The sequence below is a fragment of the Cavia porcellus genome, unplaced genomic scaffold (assembly GCF_034190915.1).
Source record: "Cavia porcellus strain 051 isolate PalLab524CR breed Dunkin Hartley unplaced genomic scaffold, mCavPor4.1 scaffold_23, whole genome shotgun sequence".
NCBI classification, from domain to species: domain Eukaryota; kingdom Metazoa; phylum Chordata; class Mammalia; order Rodentia; family Caviidae; genus Cavia; species Cavia porcellus.
In genome coordinates this window covers 7,605,535-7,630,297 of record NW_026947506.1, presented here as the reverse complement: position 1 = coordinate 7,630,297, position 24,763 = coordinate 7,605,535, and the positions used below count along the sequence as shown (strand labels likewise).

Here is a 24,763-nt window from a genome sequence, read left to right as displayed (position 1 = left end):
CTGTAGAGAGGCATCTCCTCTCTGTCCCTAGGATGTACGGATTCATGTGAGACCTGGGCTCCTGCCTCCTGCCCTCCTCCCACCCCATGCAACTACATCCAGACTCACCCTTAGTCTCTTTTCACCTTAGTTCAGGCCCCTCCCAGAAATTCCCCTCCTTCTCCCCAAAGCCAGTATACTTGTAGTTGGTGCTCAAAGTTTGAGATGGGCCCCACCCCAGCACATCAGGTATCTCAGGAGCTGAACCCCCATCTCATCCTCCACCATGTGGGAAAGATGTGCAGACCCATCAAGGCCTTTGGAGCAGCGGTTCTGTGCAAACACTCCCTATACCTGCAACTACTTGCTGTTATGGTTTGTGTCTAGATGTCCCCCCAAAGCCTCATGGACTTATAGGTGGAGCGTTGTGGAGGTGATTGGATCACAGGAGTGTAATATTCATCTGTGGATTAGTCTCCTGGTCAGTTTGCAACTAAATGTGATGTTGGGAGCTGAAGCCTGGTAGGAGGAGGTGGGTCACTGGGGGCGTGGCCTAGAAGTCAGTCTCCCTCCTCCTCCCTTGATCCCTCTCCACTTCCTGCTGCCCTGACATAATCTGTTTCTCTTCTGTGATGCCCCTCTGCCATGCCAGCCCACCTTGGAGCCAGTCAATTATAGACTGAAGCCTCTATAAACTGTGAAGCAAAATAGATTTCCCCTCCTTTAACTTGTGGGTGTTGGACATTGAGGCTCAGCAATGAACAATAACTAGGCTGCTTGTCCCCCCAAGCTCCCCAATTGCACCCCTCCACCTCCTCAGGATGGAGCAGAGTGTGGGGCACCCGTGAGACCCTGAGGTCCCCAGTTGTTAGCCCACTCGGCCTTCAGGAACGAAAGAGAGCCCGTCTGAAGTGAGCACCGGCACACACCCCACGCTGAATCAGTCTCCTGCCATTGCCGTCTCCCTGATCCTTGTGGTAAGAAACTCGCTGCGAGCTCCATGGTAGACAGCAGGAAACTGGGGTTTGGGGGAGCTGGCTCCTGTGTGGCACCAGGCTGAGCTGAGATTTGAACACTGGTCTGTTTTACTTTAAGATTCGAGCATCATCCTCTGGATTATTTTTCAGTCTCAGGCAACAGGGCTGGTGGCTGGGTGACTTATTTCAGTGAGGCGCCTAGTCCTTCTCCTGCCATACTAAGAGGACAGGGGGCACTGAGCTTTCCAGCCAGCTTCAGCCCCAGGACCCTGGCTGTCTGTGGCCTGGCCCCAGCCCACCGCCTGACCTGTGTGCCCTTCAGGGTGGACAGCACCCTGTGCAAGCTTACACATAGCCAGCCCCAAGCCATGAGAGAGGGAAGCCAAGGATGGGACAGCCCGGACGCAGGGGTCCTAGTGACCACACATAGGCACTGGGCCCCCTGGTGGAGCATGGGGCCCTGCAGGAATTGGGCTTCAGCCAGGAACTGAACTACAAGGTTAAGAATCCCTGATGTGAAACCAGGGTTCCTGGGGGTGACAGAGGCCAAGCTAGGAAGTTTGGGCAGCTTTCACTGAGCGGTTTGTAAGCCTGAGTCATGTTTGGGCACAGGCCACACAGGCTTCCTTCGCACGTGCATGGGTGTCTCCAGCCTGACAGTCTGCAGATGTGACAGGCAGCTCGAGTTACCTTTTCTCCATCCAGGAGCTCCTGCAGGATGACCTGTCTCTCTCGACAAAGTTCCAAGAAGTCTTCTGAGTGCAGGCTCTCGTGCAGGGCAGGGAAGAAGGTGAGCTGGGTGCAGTCCAGCGCCACCATGTTGGGCTCACGCTCAGCATCCTCTGGTGCCAGGTCACCTGCAGCAACATCCAGGGTCGTGTCACTGGAAGGGCGTGTGGTATGTCCTTGCATCACTGAAAGGACTGCAGACAGCTCACTGAGCCCCTCCTGCTTCAGGAAAGGGAAGCCCAGCTGGCCCTGTGGCACAGTCAACACCCTCATGGTCACCTCCCCAGACCAGGACAACCTTCTAAAGTCCGCCCCCTCATTAAACAGTCAAGTCACAAGGCTTCTTCCAAACCCTACTGTGTTCCCCCTCTGAATACTGCTGTCACACTGTCTAATATCTAATATCTTCTTATGTAAAAAAAAATTTTAAAAAGGCCATGATGTGGTGAGAAACAAAACATCACCCACACCCAGAGTGCGGGGAGTAACCAGTCACTTCTGGTGACAGCTGTCCCTCCAGTTCTGCTAAGGAGGTGGATGGTACTTTATCCTCTTAGCACAAAAGGGAATCTGGAAGAGGCCTCAAGATCACATGGCACCCAAGAAGTTCAGGCAGAACCCCACCCCATCACTCCGAGCCCAAGTCCAGTGTCTTCGCCTCTAGGCTGCTGGCCTCTGCGCCCACAGGAATACTGGTGACTCCCAGGGCCACTGCTGTGTTTATGTGTACACACGGGATTTGTATCATGATAAGAATAAGATCGTGTTTGCATGATCGTCTTTCTTTGCTAATGCTTTATGTTCAAGATCAAAGTGTGAGCACCATGCTGGCCCGTTTCAAGTTTCCTGCATTTAGATGCTGGTGAGATATTCTATTATGTGGCTGGCTCATAACCAGCTAACTTGCCTCCTGCTTTTTAGAGATGGGGTGTGGGTAGTTTTTGTGTCTCCAGTGCCTCGGTAGACTGAGGTACAATCACTCCAGTGTGTCTCTAGATTTATTTCCTGAAGGCTGGGAGATCTGGATCCACAGCAAGTGTGTGACTAACTGGACTACAAACGGGACTCCACCCCTTCTCTGCCCATGTGTCCTGAGCGTCCAGTGCTTGGAGCAGGCATATGCTCCTCATGACTACAAAGCTCTGGCTCCTGTCTTTGTGGCTAGATGCTCAGCTCTCTGACCACCTCCCCCAGGAAGCACACATTTGCACAGAGCATGTCTGCTGCTCGGGTGACAGCCTCACAGGCTCGCCTGGGGCACTCAGAAGCACCAGTCTCCCCTCTCCTGCTGAGCTCACCACTTGAGATCTGGGCAGGGAGCCCCAGGGAGGCCAAGGGCTTCTGCTCCCATGTCCGGGCCCCATGGAGGGAGCTGCCCACAGCCACAGACCACAGAGCATTAGGACAAATCTCCAGGCCCTCACTGAGAGGTCTCTGAGCCCACAGCCATCACCAGTGGTGCCTGTGACTGTGACAGGTCAGACAGCAAAGGAGCCAAGCTCCAGTGGCCCGAGGAGGTGTCACTGGGCAGAGAAGAGGACTTGGATCACAGCCGGGCTTCGATGGAGCTCACAGACCCCAGGGCTGAGAGCATTCGCACCAAAGGCAGAGTCTTTGGTGACAACAGGAAATTTGAATTGTGTGTATGTGTGCATGCATGTGTGTGTGCATGCGTGTGTGTATGTGTGTATTTGGACACCTTCATCACAACACGACCTCTGAAAATAAACTGCATTTTCAGCAAATCAACACAAACGATTCCTCCATGAGAATCACAGAAGCAGAGGAAGCATTAATGCTAAAAATGACTCCCAGAATTTTCTGCAAGGGCAGGAAATAACAGCTGACTGTTGCATCTGTCACTTTCCTCTTCGAGAAATCCCGGCTAAGACAGATTAATTATCTGTGCTCTCCATTTCATCCTCCAGGACACTGTCTTCTATGTGTTTCTGTCATGCATATTTGGGGACACTTTTCTTTCTCCCTGATACAGCAAAGTGGCTGGACAGTTTCTCCATAAAATATGTATGTTCCAAACTCAGTCCTAAATCCCTGTGCTAGATTGAGTGTGGTGGCACACGCCTGTAATCCCAGCACTCTGGAGGATGAGGCAGGAGGATTGTTGCGAGTTCGAGAACACCCTGGGCTACAAAGTGAGCTCAAGGCCAGCCTGACCTGCACAGAGAGACCCTGTCTCAAAATGACAGAAAGAAACCTCCCCATGCCACCCTCGTGTCTAGGCCTGGGACGGCCCCTCCTTAGCCTGGAAACACAATTAACAAAGTCTTGGTGCTGCTCAGCCTATGTTTACAACTGCTTCTTCTCCCGAAATGTTAATTTAATACCTTTAATAAGTTAGAAAATAAATCCAATAAATTGTCAAAGGAAAAAACAGTTAAACTAATAAACCCAATACCTTGCTTTTCAGCATTGTTCTTTGAAATATCGCCCTGTTGGTCTTGAGTCTCCTGAAAGAAGACCAGAAAAAAAGAGAAATGAAATCCCATCCCTTTCCCTTAGACTCGTAAACACACAAACCAACCCTTTAAATTACTCAAGACTCAGAGCCAAGAGGAGGGTTACACTAAATGCCAAAGCAGTGCAGTAAAATACGCGGATTAATGCTCCCGAGTCAAAGGGAAAAACCCACAATCTTCCATTAAGCAGAATTACGGTAATTACTGAAGACGATGCCAATACAGGCACGCTGGCTGGCGGGGGGCACGGGGAGCTGGGGCCACATTGCCCGAGAGACCAGAGGCAGCTTCGGAGGGCACAGTCCCAGCCCGGGCACCTTACCTCCTTTCCCTGTCCCCAATCCCTAATCAGTGTACGGAGGGAGACTTCCTACAAACCTCCGAATGCCTGCCGACCACGGCTTACTAATACTTCCTCGTTACTGTCTAACAAGGTCAGCAGTGCTGGGAGATGCTGGGGTCACAGACGACAGAATAAGGGGTGGGTGCAGAAGGAGGCACCCCGTGTCTGGAAGGCTGCCTTGCCAGTTTACATCCGGATTGTTCAACACTTTGAACTAATAATAGACTCTGCTACGTCCACTACCGAACAGGTCCCACTGGCTCCCCACGTCTGAAGAGGAAGCTAAGGCTACCCCTGGTGGTCCAGTGCAGCTTCATTGTGGCCAAGTGCCTGCAACAACCAGGCCATCTGCAAAACTCCATAGGAATTTGCACAAACAGGCCAGTCCCCCTGGGTGCAGGGGCAGCGGTGTGGCCTGGTATCAGGGTCACCATATGAAGGGCTCGCTCATCTATCCACGCACTCATCCACCCATTTAGACTGCAGTTCTGGCGCTGCACCAGGTACCCAGAGGCTTGGCGCCTCCCGGTTCCAGGGTAAAGGACACCATAGTAAGCCGTGGGCCTGTGCTCTGCACCTGCCTACGTCCTCTCTCTCACCTGATGGACGTGCGGGATGGGAAGGCTGCAGAGATTCCTGGAATGGTCACCCCAAAGCCTGTCCTGCCTATAACGGTCACCCCACAGCTCCGAGCACCCACACTTACCTTGCACCCTCCTGGGCTCGCTGCCTCCCACGGAGCCAAGCGCCGAATGCGCTTCCTCATGCGCGCGGGGCCTTCTCTCCAGTCCAGTTCCCAGCGGGGACAGGGCACGGCTTCTCCAGCTGCCGGGCCCCACAAACCCAGCTCCCCAAAGAGTTGCTCCCGGATGCAAGCCCAGGCCTTGGCTGCCTTGATGTTGCCACATCGCCGCCTCTGAGAAGCAGAAAGAGCCACCCACCCTTGGCACGGGCTCCTCAGGGACAGGCCCTGCTCCTTCCAGGATGGGGAGACCGGGAACCCATAACCGGCAGAGAAAGACAGCCCTGTAGCAAGCAACAGGCCAGGAGAAGTTCTGGTGTGGTGTACCCCACATAAGGGAGAAGAAAACTATCCCTCAGAGGCACCAGGCTTCTGGTGCAGAGCAGCAGGAACAGGTCCCACAGCTCCTGAAACTAATGTTTAGAGACCAGACGGCCGCTTTGCACCGGGCACAGACTCTCAACAGTCCCCTGCCCTTCCTAGGGGTGCTGGTCACTCTGTCCATCACCTGACCAGAGACAACAGTGGCTGGCAGCCCAGCAGATGCTGAAGTGAGCTCTTTATGCTCATCTGTAGACCACAGTGTCCCCAACTATAGGCCCTGGCTGACATCTGAGGGTCTTTCAAACCCTGATACAGCATGGCTCTTGAGAAACTAATACTCTTTGTGTTAGTGAAAATGCTCCCATCTGATGGCCATGGAGGCCGCGAAGCATATGGGTGTCATCTCAGAGTTGCATCTGCTGCCGTGTATAACCTGAACCTTTGTGCAAATACGTGACAGACCAAGCTGCCCCTGCTGGAGCAGTCAGGCTCCACACCTTCCCCGGCAAGGAAACCCCGCACTCCAGTTCAGACCAGGGGGAACTTTATTCCAAAAAATATTATTAAAATATTTGAGAGTATTTGCTTAAATTTTAACTTTTCAGAAAGTAGCAGCATGAAAGTACTAAGGATCAGAAGTTCAGGGTCTTGGGCAGAGGAAACACAACTCAGTGGCACGGCGCCTGGTTGGCAAGCACGGGGTTGTGAGTTCGATTCCCAGTACCGAAAAAAAAAAAAAAAAAAAAGAGCCATGCACCTGCTTGATCTGATGCTCTCAATCCGGTTGACAACATGAGCAAAAATTTCCATTGTCCCCGTGGAGATACCAGGTCTGGACAGAGTGGTGACTTCTGCAAAGTCCTGCAGGTGGCCAAGCTAAGACCAAAACCCAGTCTCTGGGCTCCAAAGTCTTCCCTGAGCCCATGAGCTGGAGTCCTTAGAGTGGCCTGTTACAATTTTACAGATGCAGATTTCTGCAGCTGTTTCCTCAAAAACTGGCAGAACTTTGTGTCTGAGCTCTGCAAATCTGGGCTGTTTCAAATGGGGAAATCATTCTCAGAACTTGCTAGAAGGGGAGGGGATGGTGACCTGCATATGCCCTTCGGCATCTAGTGACCTTGGTCACCCCGTTCCTGCTGCTCACCCACAGCTGAATTTGAAGAACCTGAGCTCCTCATCCACGTCATGTGGTTCCCAATGTCACCCCTGTCGCTGAGCCGTGGCTCAGGGACAGACTGAGACGGTACTCACGTGAGTTTGACATGGCGCCGTTGCCAGTTTGCACAGGGTTAGGACTTAGAATAAAGCGAACCCCGCTTCAAAACAAGGTGAATTTGTTGCACTTCCTAAGTTCATATCCAAAACTGTCACAGCTCTTTGTACAGGATTCCAACCAACAAGGAACCCCAGAAAAACAACCCAGTATAGCTTGTCACTGACTTTTGATCCTGTGAAGGGAACACTCCTGTGGGGGAAAGAGTTCTGTGCCCTGGACGTCGCCGCTGGGCTTCCAGGAACAGTTTCTGTGATGAAGGAGGAGCGATCCCCATCCCTGGGGCTGCACAGTGGTTCTTTACCTCCCAGCAGCTGCTCCACCCAGGCGCCCTCCCATGCAACCTCAGGCTGTCGCACAGATCTGCAGACAGCCAGATGCCTGTCCCTGGGGAGATCCTGGAGAGGAGTGAAGTTTTAAATCACAAAAGCAATTGTATGTGGCCCCAGGACAGAGGCTGCCAGATGATCAAGATGCAAACATCCTGGGTCCCTGCACGGCAAGGTGCTCTGCAGTACCCAGGGTCAGCACAGGGCCAGGTCCACTCTCAGCTCCAACTACAAGCCACCAATTGCCACACCTGATACTCCCAGGAAGGAGTCCGTGGGGGCAGCTCTGGATTTCGGCGGTCGCCCAACCACCCTAGACCTGCCCTCAGGAACTCGGTGCTCCCCTGCCCCAGCCACTGCGCTCCGCCAGCCAGGTGGACCCCAGCCCTAGCCTCAGGCTGAGCATTTGCAGCCTGGCTGAGCCAAATCACCACACGGGGCTGCAGGTGGGCTGACTGGGCTGAGGTCGTCTGATTGGGCACTGAGCTCTCTGGAAGCCGTGTGGGGCCCTATTGGGAAAGCGTGCTGCCCCTTAAAAGTGGGGTGACTGCTCTAGACCCCATTATCCTCAGCAGACAGCAATTACATCTGCATTCCTTTAAATATCAAAACGATGCTTTAAATATTTAAACACTTGGCCAGTATCCTTATGGATTAGCTTCAAAACGCTGACTTTTCTCAAAAATATCTAAGCAATGGTAAAAATTATACAAATTTCTTAAGCAATTCCTTGGACTCTATCAGGTCCCACAGGTGCAGGTGAGCCCCACAGGAAGCGGGTCCATCCCTTCTGGACCGGGAGCCTCTGCTGAGGTTCCAAAGAGGACATCAGAGCCTGCAGTGTCACCAAGTCAGCAGGCAGGAAGCCCCCAGTATGCACCGCCCTGCCCTCCCCACCTACATGGCTGTACTCAACTGCCCTGAGGCTGGTCGGGTCGTCTACAAACCTCTCCATCCTGGAAAGCATGCCTCAGATGAAGGGCAGTCTTAACTCACTCATCCTGTCTTCCCCTCAGTGGCCACTGAATCAGTCAGCCTCATGGCTCGTCCTGGACACAGCCAGTGAGTCCACACAGGGCAGTGACTTCCAGGAGCTGCCTGGGAGCACAGACAGCACCCCTAGAGTGTGCTTGGCAGTGTTGATGGGGAGGCGTCCACAGGGGACCAGCCCGAAGCTCACCATGGAGACCCAGTGTGCAACTGTCCTCAGGTACCAGGAGCTCATCCCGCCCCTCTGCTCCCCATCACCCACCACAGCCACAAATGTTGTGCTGCTCCCCTGGGTGTCCTGAGGTGCCTGTGGCACCTCCAGGGACCCCAAGCCAACTTCTATGGGGGGAACTAGAGGAGATCACTCCAGCTGGTCCCCACCTCCTTTGGCTCCCACCTCCCAGCTCTGTGTCTCTGCTTCCTGACCCCCATGCCACTGGGCAATGACAAGGCTTCCCTGCAGCCCACCGTGCCTCTTATGGCCGAACCTCAAGTACTGGCCCATCTGTGGGAACCTCTGCATCCTCCGTCCCTTCATTAGGGCTAAACACCCCCAAGCAGAGCTGTAGCATCTTAAGAGCTGCATCTGCTGCCCAGGCAGCCTCCGAGCAGAGAAACCGTCCAGTGTCAGACATAATCCAGAAAGCTTTGCCTCTGTACAGTGTGTCCCATGATGAGAAATCACTTTTTAAATTTTTGTTAACAAAAATAACACCAATGAGCCAGACCTGGTGAGGTGTGCCTGTGATCCCACGACCCCAGGAAGCTGAGACAGGAGGATGGCAGACCAACCTGGGCACCTTAGCAATTTATCAAAATCCTGCCTCAAAATTAAAAAGGGCTTAGGATGCAACTCAGTACAAGGGCCTGGATTCAATCCCCACTGCCAAAAATAAAAAAGGAAAAGAAAAACAAACAAATCCCACTAAAACCAAACCCAAAAATACCTATACGGACTAAAACCTAACTCCTTAGCTATGGCAGAGCTGCACACGGGGTATCTGCCCTGGACACCCTTCAGCCCAGTGCTTCCCACTCACTCTTTGGTTCTTGCACCACCAGGAGTGAACCCAGAGCCTTCCCCTGAGCCACATTTCCAAGCCTTCTTTAATTTTTTTATTTAGAGACAGGGTGTAGCTAAATCGGCCAACCTGGGCTCAAACTTGTGATCCTCCTGCCTCGGCCTCCCAGATGCCACCTCGGTCTTAATTGCTCTCTAATCATCACTGCTGGGAAATATTTTCCTGTCTTAAAAATAAAAGCCTTGAAGTTCAGACCCCAGGCCCATGCCTAGCCTGAGAGCTCCTTACCTAGTCTGGGCAGAAGTCACGCTAGACAGGACTTGAAACACCTAGACTCCCCCCATCCCCATCCTGGGAATAAGAACCCACCACCCTACTGGGTTTGGCCTGGTCTGCTTTGCACCCAGGACCCCGTCGGTCCTCCCAGCCACTTCCTCCTGCTGACCGATGACCTCTGGGTCCTTCCTGCCTCTGGACCCTCACCCATCTCTCCCTGCCCCCAAACACTCTTTCTCACCCTAATGTCCTCTCCTCTAGGTCTTGGCTCATATAGTCACTTCCTGTGATCTCCACTGGAACCCCTGCTCCCCTGGCCCGGTGCCCCCTAAGTCACAGTTGATATCATCGCTGAAGCAATTTCGCATAGGCCTTGCCTTAGGAGGGCCGTGCAGGTGAGGCCAGGCCTGCACCTTTATACCTGTGCTGCAGCTCCCCACAGCGACCCTCAGGACCCGTTTGCTGAGGGGATGAGTGTCCACCACATGCCTGACCGTCAGCCCGCTGCAAGGGGCACACAGGAAGAATGGAGCTGCTGGTGACCCTTGCAGCCGTCTGCAGTCCCGCACTCAAACCAGAGGCTCTCAGCGTCCCTTTCTTTGAGCCTCGAGGCGGATCTGGGCCGACTCTGTGGAAACCGGCTCTGTGTCTCACCTGCACATGTTCCCGGTACAGCGAGGCATACAGCTCCTGGCCCCTGCGTCTGCAGCTCTCAATGCAAGACACGAAGTCCTGGGGAGGACAGAGAGAAGCACGGCTCAGTGATCCTGGCGTGTTCGGGTCAGCTCTTCCCCAGCCCACCACCAGAGCTTGCGGTCACAGACTTGGTCAAGTGGGTCACAGTCACACAAACAAGTTCCATCCATGTGAGCTCCCTCGTGTGCTGTGTGCACACACACGTGTGTCAGTAGCTCCCACAGGAAGATTTCACCTGCATGGGACTGCTCAAGTGCTAAAATGGGCATACTTCGTATATGGATAACTTTATACTAACAGCCTACACACTTGTAGGCAGCAACTCCCACAGGGAGAGATTTCACCCTTGTGGTACACACTCATGCTTAGATGTGCACACCCACGAGCATGGGTAACTTCCATGTGAGCAGACTTGGCCCTGAGCTGGGAAGGAATGGATCTCCACCCACTGGTGAACAAGCCAGGCGAACTGACTTTGTCTGAGCTCGAAGAGGGTCAGCTGTTTGAGACTGCAAAGGCCAGCAGTTTTGGAAGTACACTCGAGGCCACTTCAAGCCTCCACGTGTCCTGGAAGATCACCCTGAGATTGCCACAAAAGCCCTGAGGAGCCTGCTTCTTCTTCTGGTCTTTCTTTATGAAGCAGAGTTCTCCGCAGTGATGGCAGCCCAAAAGAGGTTATGGGTGTCACACGGGTGTCACACGGTGTCACTGTCTCCCATGGTGGGACTCTAATTTCAGGAAAACAAGCTCAGGGCTCCCACTGAGGCCGTGTTATGATGTGTTTTATAATTATTTCACCTTCTATTACAATGTAGTCATAATAATAATAGAAATAAAGTGCACAATAAATGTAATGTAACCCTCTACCCAATCTTTGAAAAAAAATGTCTTCCATAAAACCATTCTCTGGAGTTCAAAGGTTTGGGACCACTGCTCTAGAATTTTTAATAAATCACAATTTAATAAAAGAATGTGCAACTTTCAGTTAATACAAAGTAAAGAGAAATAAGAAAACAACTGATAATATGTTGAAAGAGGGCCAAAACAATTTTAAGAAGTCACTGCGAACAGACAGAAAACATTCAAATAAGTTAAATTTACTAAGAATGTTATTAACTGCATTAAACAGAAATGGATTAAGTGCTCCAAATAAAACGTAAACAAAGTCAAGTTTAGTAGCGAGTAAAAGCAAAGTTCCATAAATGCTGCTTCTGAGGACGCAACGTATTAAAAAGGCCACCGAGAGTTCAATAGCAAAAGATAAACTGTACAGACCCCAGCGGACGGAGCTCTTCCACGGCCCTAAAGTGTCACATGAAGTACATTTCAGGGCAGGCAGTGTTAGTAGAGGAAAAAAGGATGTTTTATCACACCAAGGGGTGGAAAAAGCCGAAAACGTAAACGCTTAATGGGAACCATCTAATACTTTTAAAACGCTTTATATGTAAAGTAACAGAATTAAAAGGAGAAATTAACAAATTTACAATTACAGAGAAAGATCGTAAGTCATCCTCCAGGAATTAACAATAGAAATGCATAAGTAAGACAGAGATGCAGAGCATCTGAAGAGCAAACAAGCAAATGAGCTAATCCAGTGCAAAAAATCAGATTTTTTTAAATGCAGAATACTCAAATGGAATAATCAACTAAAATTGACCACATAATGGGACATAAGTGAAGTATAAAATATTTTCAAAGGATTTGAATTATAAAGAATGTATTTTCTGAACACAGTGGAATTAAAATAGAATTAAATATCAAAAAGAAAATTCCCAAATGCTTAAAAATTCAGCAATAGGCCTGGGATTTAGCGGCATAAGCACCGGCCTGGCAAGCGAAAGGTTGTGAGTTCGATCCTGAGCACCAAAAAAAAAAAAAAATCTAGCAATAATTTCCAAGGAACCCAGTGGTCCAATAAGAGATCAAAACAGAAATCATGATGTACTTTGAACTAGATAAATATATGACATAATAAAACATATGATACAATCAAGACTCTTTTGAAGGGAAGTTAGTAAAAATGTAAATAACCATACAAATGCTATTTATTAAAAAGTAAAGCTTAAAAGCACATGTAAAAAAGAAAATCAAGTTAAAATGAAGGAAAACAAGAAATGATTGTCATGTCTGGCCCGAGAAAGATCCTCTCACGCAAAGAAGCTGATCTCCGTAAACAACAGGAAACCACTAATGTGCCACCCTGCCCACAGCAAACAGAACAGAAGCCATAAAGAAATTTTCAGACCGTACACACAATCTCTGTGGCGCCGAGAAGTCCACTATTATCTACACACCTGCACTGACCGGGCTGGGAACTGTGACCCCCAGCATTCCACCCAGATTCCTTGGGATTAAAACCCCATCTCCAAACTCTACCACAAGTCAGCCTCTTCTCTGGCCAGCTGCTAAAATCATTCACCAGCTCGGCTCCTCTGCACCCAGACAGGACAAATCCAACCCTCCGCTCACATCAAGCGGTGTGGCCACGAGGTTTCTCCTGCGCAACTGATAACAAAGTTACAGTGAAAATCAGAGAAGAAATTAAGAAAGTAGAATATAAAAATAGTATGAAAAACTTTAACGACAAGAACTGATTTCTTGAAAGACTACATTTAGAATCGTAAATTGTGTCTAATAAGAAATAATTAAAAGAGACATAAATTATCAGAAACAAGAACAACAAAAAAAGATATCAACACAAATCCCATAAGCATTTGAAATTAAAGGATTCCATTAGTGAGACTCATCCCAAATAAAAACTACAACAAAACCATTGAAACATTATTATAAATAATCTTAGGCTAATACTCAACTTGAAGAGTTGAGTAAACTAGATATAGTCTCAAGAAAATACTAGAAAAATTTTTGAAAAATCCAAATTGTCTCTTCTTTTTTTTTTTTTTCAAAATGTACAATCATAAATAAAACTTCCCGCAAAGAAGATTTCATCCATGACCATAAATGAGGGGGAAATGCTAGGGGAGATCACAAACAACCAAAAATGAGAACAGCAACAGAACAAAAGTCACATGTGGATTCTTGCTCTTTTTCATCTCTTGGTTTATTTGAAATATGTAGAGGAAAACTTACAAGAGCATGTTGTTGAGCTTCTGATATTTATCAATGTATGTACCTCAATAATGGCACCAAGAGAGGGCAGGATACAGCAGACACCCAGCAGTGATATCCCATGTCTCACTGGAGGAAATCAGTGTAAATTTGCAGCTGATTGTCGTGAACTAAGATAGACGTGGTAAACCCACAGCGCCACAGAGGACGGGAATATAAAAAACACAGGGGAAAATTAAGAACTTTAAATGCTACATGACAAAAATTGACTTAATGCAGACGAAAGCAATGTAAGAAGAATAGAAAAGCTAACGACATGAGATACATAAAGAACCACAAATACAAGAGCAGGCATAAACCCAGTCACGGGAGGTGAATGAGCTCCTACCCAATCCAGTCCAAAGCAGGGCCTGCGGGTGGGATGAGAAGCCAACAAGACTAGACGGTCCGCTGGCTGCAGGAGGGCTTCAGGTTCATCACAGAAACAAACTGAAGCAGGAAGAATGGGGAACGTAACCCGAGACGCTAATCTAGGGGTTCTAATAAGGGACAAAAAGAGAAAGACTGAGCTCCCCAATACATTTTATACCATCAATAGTTACCCTAAAACAGAAACCTAAAACTTGCCAGGAAAGAGAAACTGGCAGACCAATATGTCTTATAAATATGAATGCAAAATCCTCACCAAAATATTATCAAATTGATTCTAGCAAAATATAAAAATCATAGGCCATGACCACATGGAATTTATCCCAGTTACGCAAGATTGGTTTAACACTGCAAAATTATTAATGTAATGTACCACAGCAGGAGAATAAAAAATAAAAATCACAGGATCATTCCAACAGACACAGAAAACTATTCCACAACAGAGAAACCTTTCATGACTGTCATGGTTTATGTCTGTGTCCCCCAGGCCTCATGAGTTGCATTGTGCATTTGTTATTCATTCATTGTCTAGTGCTTGGATTGGTGGTCTCAGTGCTCCACCCCCATGGGGGTGGAGCCAGGATGTGATGTAATGGCAGGAAGAAGGTGTGTCTTGCTCTTTGCTGGTTCCTGCTTGCTGTTTGCAGCCGCCATGAAACGGCAGCCCTGCCATGCCAGCCTGCCTTGGAGCCAACTGAGTGTGGACTGAAACCTCCAAAAACTGTAAGAAATAAACCTTCCCTTTCCCAACTTTGGGCTTCAGGTATTTTGTCTCAGCGACGAGGAAAAAGTAACTAAGACAATGACCAAAAATCAAAAAGTGAAGCAACCCAACCAATCAACTAGAGAAAAAAAGGAAACTTTTTCAACTTCATAAAGAACATCCACACAAAACCTGCAGTTAACATCGTATCTATGCAAAAGTGGAAAATGACCCAGAGAAGATGTCCATCAACTGGTGATAAACACATGTGAACTTCATGTGGATGGAATGTTACCCTGCCCTACAAAAGAAGGAGGTATTTACAACATGGATGGGCCTTTAAAACCATAACCCTAAGTTCCAAGAACCATGGAAATCTTAAAATCTTAAATAGAATAAAAGGCACCCCCCAATGCCGTAGGAGGCCTGAAGTGTTAGAACCATTTGACAAAGATTTTCAAGCCGTTATTATTAAAAAAGGCTTTGACAACTACTAATTAACAGCAGATGAGAACAATAAAAACCTTAAGGCTCATCAGTCAGTAACTACAGCCTCATCAGAGAGGTGCACTTTGTAAAGCAGAATCGGATGCACATTTTGGAATTTAAACCTATAATAACAAGGGAAAACTCCCGGTGGATGGGCCTAGGAGCAGAATGGAAGGGACAGGGGGAAAGGCCAGTGGACTGGAAGCCAGAGGGACAGCGTGACTCACCCCAGGTGAGGGAGGAAGGGACGGGAAGGAAGGGGTCAGGCCTGGAGCCTGTGGACCCGGGAGGCCAGACCTAGTGTTCGTGTCCTCAGAATTCCATGAAGGATAGGAAGGTGGTGCCAGAGAGTACTCGAACAAAGGAAAGACTAAAAAATTCTCCAGTTTAAAAAAAAGACCTAAATTTACAAGTTCAGAAAATAATCAGCAAAGTCCTCAAAAAACATAAAGCCACAGAAATCCATCTCAAGATGAGGTAGGGTCAGCCTCCTGAGCGCCAAATACCAGCACAACCTTGAAAGCAGCAGAAGAGAAATAGCATCTTACCTGCAGAGGGAAAGAGGTGTGAACGGCAGTGAAATTCTTTTCCATCAGAAATCACAGGGCCAGAAGGAAATGGAACACGTTTCATGAGCTAAAATAAAGAACTTGGAATCCTATACCCAGCAAAACTATCCTTCTGAATGAAAGAGAAATCAGGGCCATTTAGAGTAAAGAAAACTTAAAAGACTTTGTGACCGCAAGGCTACCTGGTAAGACTTGCAAGAAGTTGTTGAAACAGGAAATCAATGCTGGGAAGGAATCTTGAAATATCAGGAGGAATAAAAAATCCAGGACACAACACATGGGTAGATACCAGACTTTTACTGTTATTGAAACTTCTGTATTATTTGGTGATGGCTGAAGTCAAAATCATAACACTGGTGAATGTACAGGAAAATATTTATAATGATTATGTTTTAACTGGAGGATTAATATTTGTTTTTTTGGATAACACCAGTGGGCACTGCTGTGTTACACACATGTACATACATGTAATACCTATGACGTTATCACCAAAAAATGGTACAAAGAGATACACCCAGAAGCAAAATAAATACACCAAGATGGAATTCTAAAGAATGTTCATTCTTCTCTTTTTGGGGGGTTGAAAACATTGTTATTTCTTTCAAATATCATATTATAGATAGAGGGTTTATTACTGTTATTTTATATAAATTAAATACTTTATTTTTCAAGTTGTTTTAACTTCTACTATGCTAAGTAACAATAGATACAATCCACACGAGCAAAGGCCCTTTGAATACCCAATAACTTTTCAGAGGGAAGGAGGTTCCCAGACCACAGAGTTTGACAATTCTTGCTTTGTTGCTGTGAAAAGAATACATTGCTACTTTCCGCTGTGATGCTAATAAATCTTATAAATATAATTTGGAGGAAAGTAACTGAGATAAGAAAATACCTGCCGTTGACTTCATTTACAGAAAATTCAAAGTGCAGAAAACACCAGATCGAAGTATGTGTCAGATGCCAGGGAACGGCTACTTTTGGGGATCAGGGTTTAGTCCTAGCGTAGGACAAGGGCCAGGGCAGCTACTGGGGCGTCCCTAACTTGTGCTTTGGTCTGGGCACCAGTCACATATTCTCTTTGCTAGAATTCTTCTTCTGGACTCTCCTGATTTGTGTATTACATCCTTGATAAAATTTTTCAAGTGTTTATTGTCAAAGACTGAAGCATACTGAAACAATGTAACTTTTTAAGCCCAGTTTCTGTTTTGGAATAGTGGAAACATAATGATTTCTTTCTCTACCCTCCTCCCTTTTTTCCTTACAAAGTTTTCTGCAATATTGCCCTTACACTGTTCGCACACATTTATAAGTAAGGCAACCATTATGAGCGTCACAAGTGACATAAAAGGCTGAAGAATTTGACTAATTCCATGGAAGGCAGAAGCCCAGACACAAGGCTTTGGAGACAGGAAGCGGAGAACTCTTGGGGGCCCTTGGAAGGAGCAGCTGCCTGACCCCTGCCAGGCGACCTGCAGCCTTGCTGGAAGGCCCTGGGGTGCTGGGCAGGAGCATGGAGTTCCCAGCAGGGTGCACAGAAGCCCCCTTCAACCAGGGAAGCCCACACTGTGGCTCCAAGACCTCGGGAGCAGCTCAAATCACTTAACATCTCCGAATTTAGCGCACCGTCCGTGAGGCAAAGTTACTAACCAGTTGCGCCTCAGTCTGCCCTGCAGAAATGTCATGAAGCTGCTGAGTCCCAGCAGTAGCAAGAACACCCTCTCTAGGCTACAAAGGTCACCCGAAGATGATTCATACCGGGTAAAGTACTAGAGTCAGACGCAAGGAAAGAAAGAGTCAAGTGACCTCTCCAAACTGCAGATATACGGAAATGCCAGGAGCTCGGGTGTCGGGTCATCCTCACCTTGCCCGCAGCAGATATCCTAACGCCATCTGCAACGCGGCTGCCCCGGGCTGTTCACACCCCACTCAGAGAGTCCAAGTCTCTCTTCAAATCTACTCTCCGGTTAAATTCAGCAAACGTGCATTGAGTGACTGTTTTCCAAGTCCTAGAGAACGGAGATGAGCCCCTGTCTGACTCTGCAACACTTCAGAGAGGGAGCAGAGTTGTGTGCCCCAACCAGGTCAACCTGAGCCACATGTGAGATGCTGCTTGAATGGCTTGTTTCAGACACAAGGCTGATTTGATTCTATTTTTGTTTTCTAGCACGTTTTGATTTACTATTTCTAATAATCACCGTGATCGTGATTTGGAAGGGAGATTGGTTGATAGCCAGACTCGTGGCCAGGGGCCGGTCCACCTGTGGCCGCAGGTGACTCCTGGGAGAATCATCTCGAGGACCAAGCCTCGATGGCTTCTGCACGAATCAAAGCCCTGGGATGAACCCAATGCAGATGCCCAGGGCCACCTGGGTACCAGTGGGCACAGTGGAAGCTGGCAGTGGGAAGGGGGAGTTAAACAAGCAGAGGAGAGGGGAAGGACGCTGATGGGCCAGGACCTCCAGGACGGGAGCCCCAGGAGGCTGACTCCAGCCTTGGGGTGGGGGCTGGAAGTGCCAGGCTGGACAGAAGGGCCAGTTCAGTGCAGATGGAGGTGTGGGTGTGGTGGTACCCGGGCAGCAAGGGGCTGACAGCGGAGTGTGGGTGGGCAGCAGGTGCTCTGCCTCCCCTGGGAGCTAAGCAGGGTCCCCCCCCAGCACGCCCCCGGGGTTCTCTAAGCTGATGGAAGAGTCAGGTGCTGGATGACCCTCAGGCCTCTGTCAGCATCACACCCAGCTCACTCCCAACACACGCAGCTCTTTACACACAAGAAGGCTTCCATGCGCAGGTCACATGGAACATGATTGTTACAGGTAACACGTACATGTGTAAGGGGCTGCTCAAAAATACAGCATGTGCAAATAAAATACTCTCACTACACAGGGTTATTAACCATCCTCACAGACCTCCCCTCCTTCAGACAGGCTCATGCCATCACTCCCGGAGCAATTCGGAAGTCCTCTGTCACATCTTTGTCACGCTGCCCCGGCTGCCACCGTGTCTTAAATCAAGTCAAAACATTCCCAGCAGCCTCAAAGGAAAACACGAGACTGTGTCCTCATTCAGGACACTGAGACACCATGACAGCACACCGAAGGACATTCATGCAGGCAGATTTCCGGAACGGCCCTGGAAAGTGCAAGCAGGACGGGATCCATGCTTGGACCGGTGGCAACGTGGCATTTCTTGTGATAAATTTTTAAATTCAAACATCCACTGTCTTGTGACCACAGCTTATATAATCTATGTAACGATGACTTCCATTGTACTAAAGAGAACCCCAGGGGCCAGGAGAACGGGGACCTTGCTGGCATTGGAAGCCCGGCCCCTGTCCCACACCCGTTCCTCCACTGTGCATCTCTGCAATGCCACAAATGTGCCCACCCTCTGAGTCACTCCTGCCCCGGGAAGCTGTCCCAGTCAGGCACAGAGACAGGAGGAAGGAGATCTGGGTCAGCTCAAGGACAGAGGCCCATCTGCCTGGACAGCAGTGAACGCGAAACATTGATCAGGGACAGATTCAGAGCAGAGTTCTGCATCACTTATTGGAACTAAATAGCTTTGCTTAGCAACTGCGAGCGCGCTAAAGACTTCGGGAGCCTTTGAAATAGACCGAAGGCCTCTCCAGGCCGTTTGGAGACGGAGGGGAGGCAGTGGAGTGTGTAGGCTTGGCTGTCCTGGCATCTCTGTGGGAAGAAGGTTTTGCCTTCAGGACGTGGGTCCGATCTTGGGAGGGGAAAGGATGCTCATCCCACCTGGAGGGTCAGTTTTGAGTGTGTTGATTGCAGCTTTCTGGTGCCCACCTAGGCCAGGGGACCCCTGGGGCTGGCTAACTCCTGGCTATGCTCCCGTCCAAGCTGTCCGCAGGAAGCACCCGCTGTCCACTGATGACAGTCATTATGTGTGTTTGTTTAAAGCATCATTAGTCCTGTAATCGCAGTCGAGTGGCCTCCCCAAAATGAGCGGCTCGTAGCTGAAGTCAGCTGCTCAGGCTCCACCCAGAAAGTTGGTGCTGAGAGCATGACTGAGTGTCCTGGTCCCTCCGGCCAGGCAGCATAGACATCAGTGCTGGGACTCAGCTCAGCGGGAAGAGGTCGAGCTGCAGCATGAGCGCGGGCTGACGCTTCAGCGCACAGCCTCATTTAGCTGCCTTTAAGGCACCTTTTCATCTAAACATGGAGCATGAGGGTGCCTTCCTCCTGATAAAGTGCGATGAAATTCCAGACTGCACTCTGGCCACGGCCTGTCACTCCTCCCTGCAGCTCCTGGGCAGCCCTATGGGTGGGTGACTCGGACAGGGGGCCTAAGCCTGGACTGTCACCTCCTTTCCCACCCTAACCAGATGGCCTCGCTCCCTGTACCACCAAGACTGCAGCCCTGTCAAGACTCAGCAGCACAGGGTGCTCTGTAGGCTGTAGTGAGATGTTTGTAAAGGAGGTTCGGAAAGAATGGAGCAACAATCACCATGACAACCCTGTATAGATTTGCATGGAAAAAGACAAACTACAGAAAAGGCGGTGTAAGTGTCGGGGCTGAGGCCAGTGTTGCCAGCTCTTTCTTGCAGGTGGGTAGCGCTGTCACACTCTGCTACACGGGGGCTGACTGAGGCCAGGGAGAGGCGTGCAGAGCTTTCTGAGCCATTTGCTAAGCTCTCCTCGCTCTGCAGGGGGCACAGCACCCTAAATAGGGCTGCTCTGTGAATGCTGGGTGACCAAGTGCACAGAAAAAGAGCCACAGAGGCACCAGCCAATTCGCTTGTAGATCATAGAGAAATGAGCAATTGCTACCTCAGGTGAAATAGGTTTGGGAGTGTTTGTTACTGCAAAAGAACTTAACTTTTGCTGCATAATACACGCTCAGGCTGTGGCTTCAGCTTCAGGGTAGAATGCGTCCTTAGCATGTACAAGGCCCTGGGTGCAGTCTCTGGTGTGTCCATGTGAACACACACACACAACATTCGTGAGGGAAAGCGATCAAGGGAGCTGCAAGGAAACGAAGCGTGGGGCCAGTTCAGTCCTGCGGGCAGACGGCTGGAACATTTAAGCAATGAGAGGAGAAACTTAATGGACTTAATGGATTACAGCCCAATTCTGAACTAAATATGGATGAGTCCCTACTGATACAAATAAAACCCTGAATAAATAAATGAATCAGAGAGAAAAGACAAAGTTTCCTTGTGTAAAACTTCCAAACAATTTACTTTATGTAGATTACGTCCCCTCCAGGGTGCAGAGCTTAATTGAGGCTGGAGAGGACTTAGGGTCAGTGGAGAAGTTGGGCTGAGTGATAAAAGCTATCGTCTCCTGTGGAGATGCCACCCACGGACGTCACCCCGAGGTGCACAGTGAGAGGACCACTTCACTCCGAGGTCTGCCTGTCAGAGCCCCAGAGCGCAGGTGAATCACAGGGAAAGCTCGCAAAGTCAGCTGACAGATGCTCTACCAGCTCGTCACGGCCATCAAGGTCACCGGGGGACAAGGAAAGCGTGAGAAACGGCCACAGACCCAGGGCCGGGAAGGAGTCCAGGGAGAGAGGGCAACCCGTGGTGACGGGTCAGCCTGGGAGGAGTCTGGAATAGTGGGGAAACCAGAGGAATCAAAGCGAAGCCTGGAATTCAGATCCGAGCAACCTGTGAGTGTCAGTTTCTCAGTTTGACAGAGGTGAGGGGTGAAATCTGATGGGGAGCACACGGGAGTATTGGATGCGAATATGCAATGCTTTTCAAAATACAAAGTTTGCTCAAAAATCCAATAATACCTACATACATCGTACGTAAGAGTTAAATCTTGGAGATGACCCTATGTATTTATCAACAGATGAATAGATAAAGAAAAGGTGGTATTTATATAGAATGGAGCAATTTTCTGCCACAAGGAGAGATAGGTCGGAGTCATTTGTAGGAAGATGGTTCCCCTGAGAGCCCAATGTTAGGGAAATAAGTGGACGCACGAGCTTACACATCACATGGTGCCTCTCATGAGAAACCCAAAGGGTAATAAATAAATCAAAGAGCAAAATAAAAGACAGGCAGAAGGAAGCAGGGAGATGGATCTTTTGCAAAGGAAAGGGGATTAAGAGATGGGAGAGGGAAGGGGGAGGGGCTGAAAAAGTACTAGAGTGTGTTATGCACACACACTAATGCCCCGCGATGCGCGTGATCATTATATGCTGCAAATACGTACTAATCCAAACAGAATTTTTAAAAGCACAGTAGGAATCCTCCCAGCCTTTTCACACTCTGCCCACGGGGAGGCTGCTGTGTGATACCTGAATTGCTTCTCAAGCAGGTACCAGTCCTCCATCTCCCGCACATAGAGCAGCCTCACCGCGCTGATCGTAATTCTTGTACTTAAAAGGCCATTATTTTTTGGTAAATCTTGTCACCCAAACTGTACAAGCCACCTGCTTCCTCCCGTGTTTGACAAAGAAATAAAAGTGGACCTCCAAAATGCTAGCAAAGCTACGTGGGGTAAGGAGGAAGCCATCAGGGGGGGATGTTTTCCGTGGATAATTTAAGGGAACTTCTGGGTGTAATTACAATTCGATTTCCATTTTATAAATAGCTTTTAAAACATGGTCCTATACAATACGCAGGTCCATTGGAGTTAATCTTCTGTATAATTTTTCAGAGTTCCTATATATTTACAAATAGACAATTTCATAGAGAAAAGCCACTATCATCCTGCTTTTAGAGTCCAATCTAGGTTCTTTTAGCATCTGGCTCGATTGGGTCAAAGATGGTCTCCAGTTAGACTCGGGCATCTCCCCTTCCCAGAGGCAGGGACCTGGGTCACACGTCCACTGGTCAGAACCTCCACACTCTGGTCACCTTTCCTGCTTGGTGCAGGCAGGGAGGACAGGGCACCTGACTGGGCCGCGCAGTGGGAGGGAGGGGGCCACGGAGGAATTCACGTCTGCACAGCCCTGCAAGGTGTGCTGTCCCCAGCGCTGGCCCCAGCGTGCCTCCCGGGCAGAGGGTAAACCTCCAAAGGTGGCACTCAGCACGTGTCATTTAGCACCTTTCTGTGTCACTCAGCACTCACCCACAGGCACTGTGGCTGCCACTTACACAGCAGAAGGCATAACGGCAAAGCCTGCACAGATTTCCTCTTCCTCCTCCAGGGTCAGGGACCGAAGAAGCCTTATTATCACTGCAGGTCTTTGCAATGTCGGGGTCTGACACTCTCTTCCTCTGTTGAGAAATTTCTCCTTCCCACGTACAGGAATTATTCTATGGCTTCCCCTGATAAAGCACATCTAATTTGCCGGCATTTGGGGGTCACTACTAAGTAAAATACGGGCGACTTACACAGTGATACCGTGAATTACTCAAATAACCAATTGGCTGGTGATGATTGAATTGGATTTAAAAGTTCCATCACAGAGACAGCTACTAAGTGTGTAATGAGCAGGAAGAGTACATGGCACAGACCTGAGGGACAGAGGCGGGGTCACACCCCAGAGGGCACAGTGCTGGACGGTGTGAGGTTGCATCATTCCACTTAGATCGGTGTCATAACTTGGCAATTAAAAGCTGTTTATTTCTGGAATTTCCTGTGCTCAGATGATGGATAACTAAAACTGCAAAGATCAAAACTGTCAATGAGGGGGCTGATGAACCTCCACAGTTTCCGCAAAGGCTGAAAGACATGTTCTTAGTGGAGACCTGGGTTCAGTTAAGTAACAGAAGCAAATGGGCCGAAGTCCCGGCTTAGTGGCAGAGAGCTCACCTAGCGTGCGCAAAGGCCGGGGTTCAATCAGAAGCAATTAACAGGAGAGAGAGCATTGCATACAATGCTTTCTGATCGGTAAAGCACATGTAACATCCATGCATGTGGGCAGGAGGTGTCAGCGGCCCCTTACGAAGCAGCGTGGCCTGCACCAAGTGACCCACCAAGGCAGCTGAGCCCCAGCAGCAGCCAGGTCTTGGGGGACCATCTGTTGAGGTGACTCCGGCCAGGAGACGCTCTTCCTGGAGCACCCAGATAATTGCACTTTTCTGTGCTGCGGAGACACAGCCCCTGGATCCTTAATAAATGTCAAGCAATACCAGAGTAATAATCATATTTTCAGCAATAATGACGAACAACTGGGGCTCGGCGTGGGAGAGGAGGGACTGGATCGCCACAGTGCAATTCATCTCTTGTTAAACTCACTCACATATTAATTTCTAAGATGAACGGTGCTTTCTAATTTGTCTTTTTTGAACTGTGATGGTTTTATTAAATTCAATCATCATGAGTCCATGGAATAGAATGACTACTTAAAAAAGAAAAGAAAAGAAAAAACAAGGAAATTCACACCCTCGTGAAGCGGAGGACGGGAGCTGTGACACGCAGGCCTGGCCCTTTCCTCACCGAGGCTGCGCCTGACTCCCTGTGTGAGGTCACAGCCAGCCTCTGTGCCACTCAGAGGCCCAGGCCGTGTCCCCTACTCGGCATCTTCCCTGTCTGTCAGCCTCGTTCCCGGGGCCTCATGCAGGGAGGACCCAGGCCAGCACCTGGGTGATGGGAAGGGGACAGCGTGACAGAGAGGCCCAGCTGTGACCTGCAGCCGAGGCTGGCAGCCTGCTCTAAACACCTGTGAGACTCAGGCCCCAGCAGGGACTGGGCCATGGGCCCCTATGTCCACACTGCACCTGAGACCGAGTTATCCCTCAGGAGGAGACAGCTGTGGAAGTGGAGCGATTAGGCTTCAGCCAGGCTGTCAGGGTTTCCCTGATCTGCCTGGGTTTCTTATAAGACAAGGAGACAAAAGAAGGAGCCGTCCACAAGCCGAGAAGAAGATCAAAGAGGATCCAGAGGAAGACAACCCCCCTTCCCATGCCTCCTTCAGGACCTCCATTCTCCCACACTAAGAAGAAAATGTTGTCTAAGTGGCCTGCTGCACTGGCAGCCTGAGGAGATTAACCCAGGCTGGGGTCCCTCACCCTAACTGCCAGGGAACAGACCATTCTGCAGGTCCAGCGACTCAGGTTTTGGGACACTTGCATACCCATTAGTGGGTACCTTAGAAATGTCGGTACACAAACAAGACACAGTATCCACAGCCTGCCAGAGACTGGACGCGGCCTCTTCTGCACCTTTGTCCTCACTGGCACCTGTCACATGACATGCAGCAGGGAACTCTCACCTGTGGCCTCCACGCTGGTGCTCAAAAAGTACCAGAGTTTGCAGCACTTTGGATTTCAGATTTTTCTACTAGGGATGCTTGACCTGGACAGCTGTGACTAGTGGACAATGCTTGGCGTGGAGACATCCAGGCACCATGATATTCCACACAGAGCAAAGAAAGCTGGACTTTATGGGAAGAGTCCCTTCTTTAGGTCAAGGAGATTCAGAAGGCCA

General features: G+C 49.3%; 1 protein-coding gene across 3 annotated transcripts in view; it reads right to left on the bottom strand.

Moving 5' to 3' along the window:
* Wdfy4 (WDFY family member 4) overlaps positions 1 to 24,763 on the bottom strand; it is a 216,713-nt gene that overhangs the window by 74,348 nt on the left and 117,602 nt on the right. For all 3 annotated transcript variants that reach the window (XM_013148615.3, XM_063233763.1, XM_063233762.1), the window contains exons 40-43: positions 10,116 to 10,193; positions 5,212 to 5,421; positions 4,102 to 4,153; positions 1,647 to 1,813 (exon numbers count right to left, since the gene is read on the bottom strand). In XM_013148615.3, the coding sequence (XP_013004069.1) occupies positions 1,647 to 1,813; positions 4,102 to 4,153; positions 5,212 to 5,421; positions 10,116 to 10,193 (507 nt within the window). The remainder of the gene's footprint in view (positions 1 to 1,646; positions 1,814 to 4,101; positions 4,154 to 5,211; positions 5,422 to 10,115; positions 10,194 to 24,763) is intronic.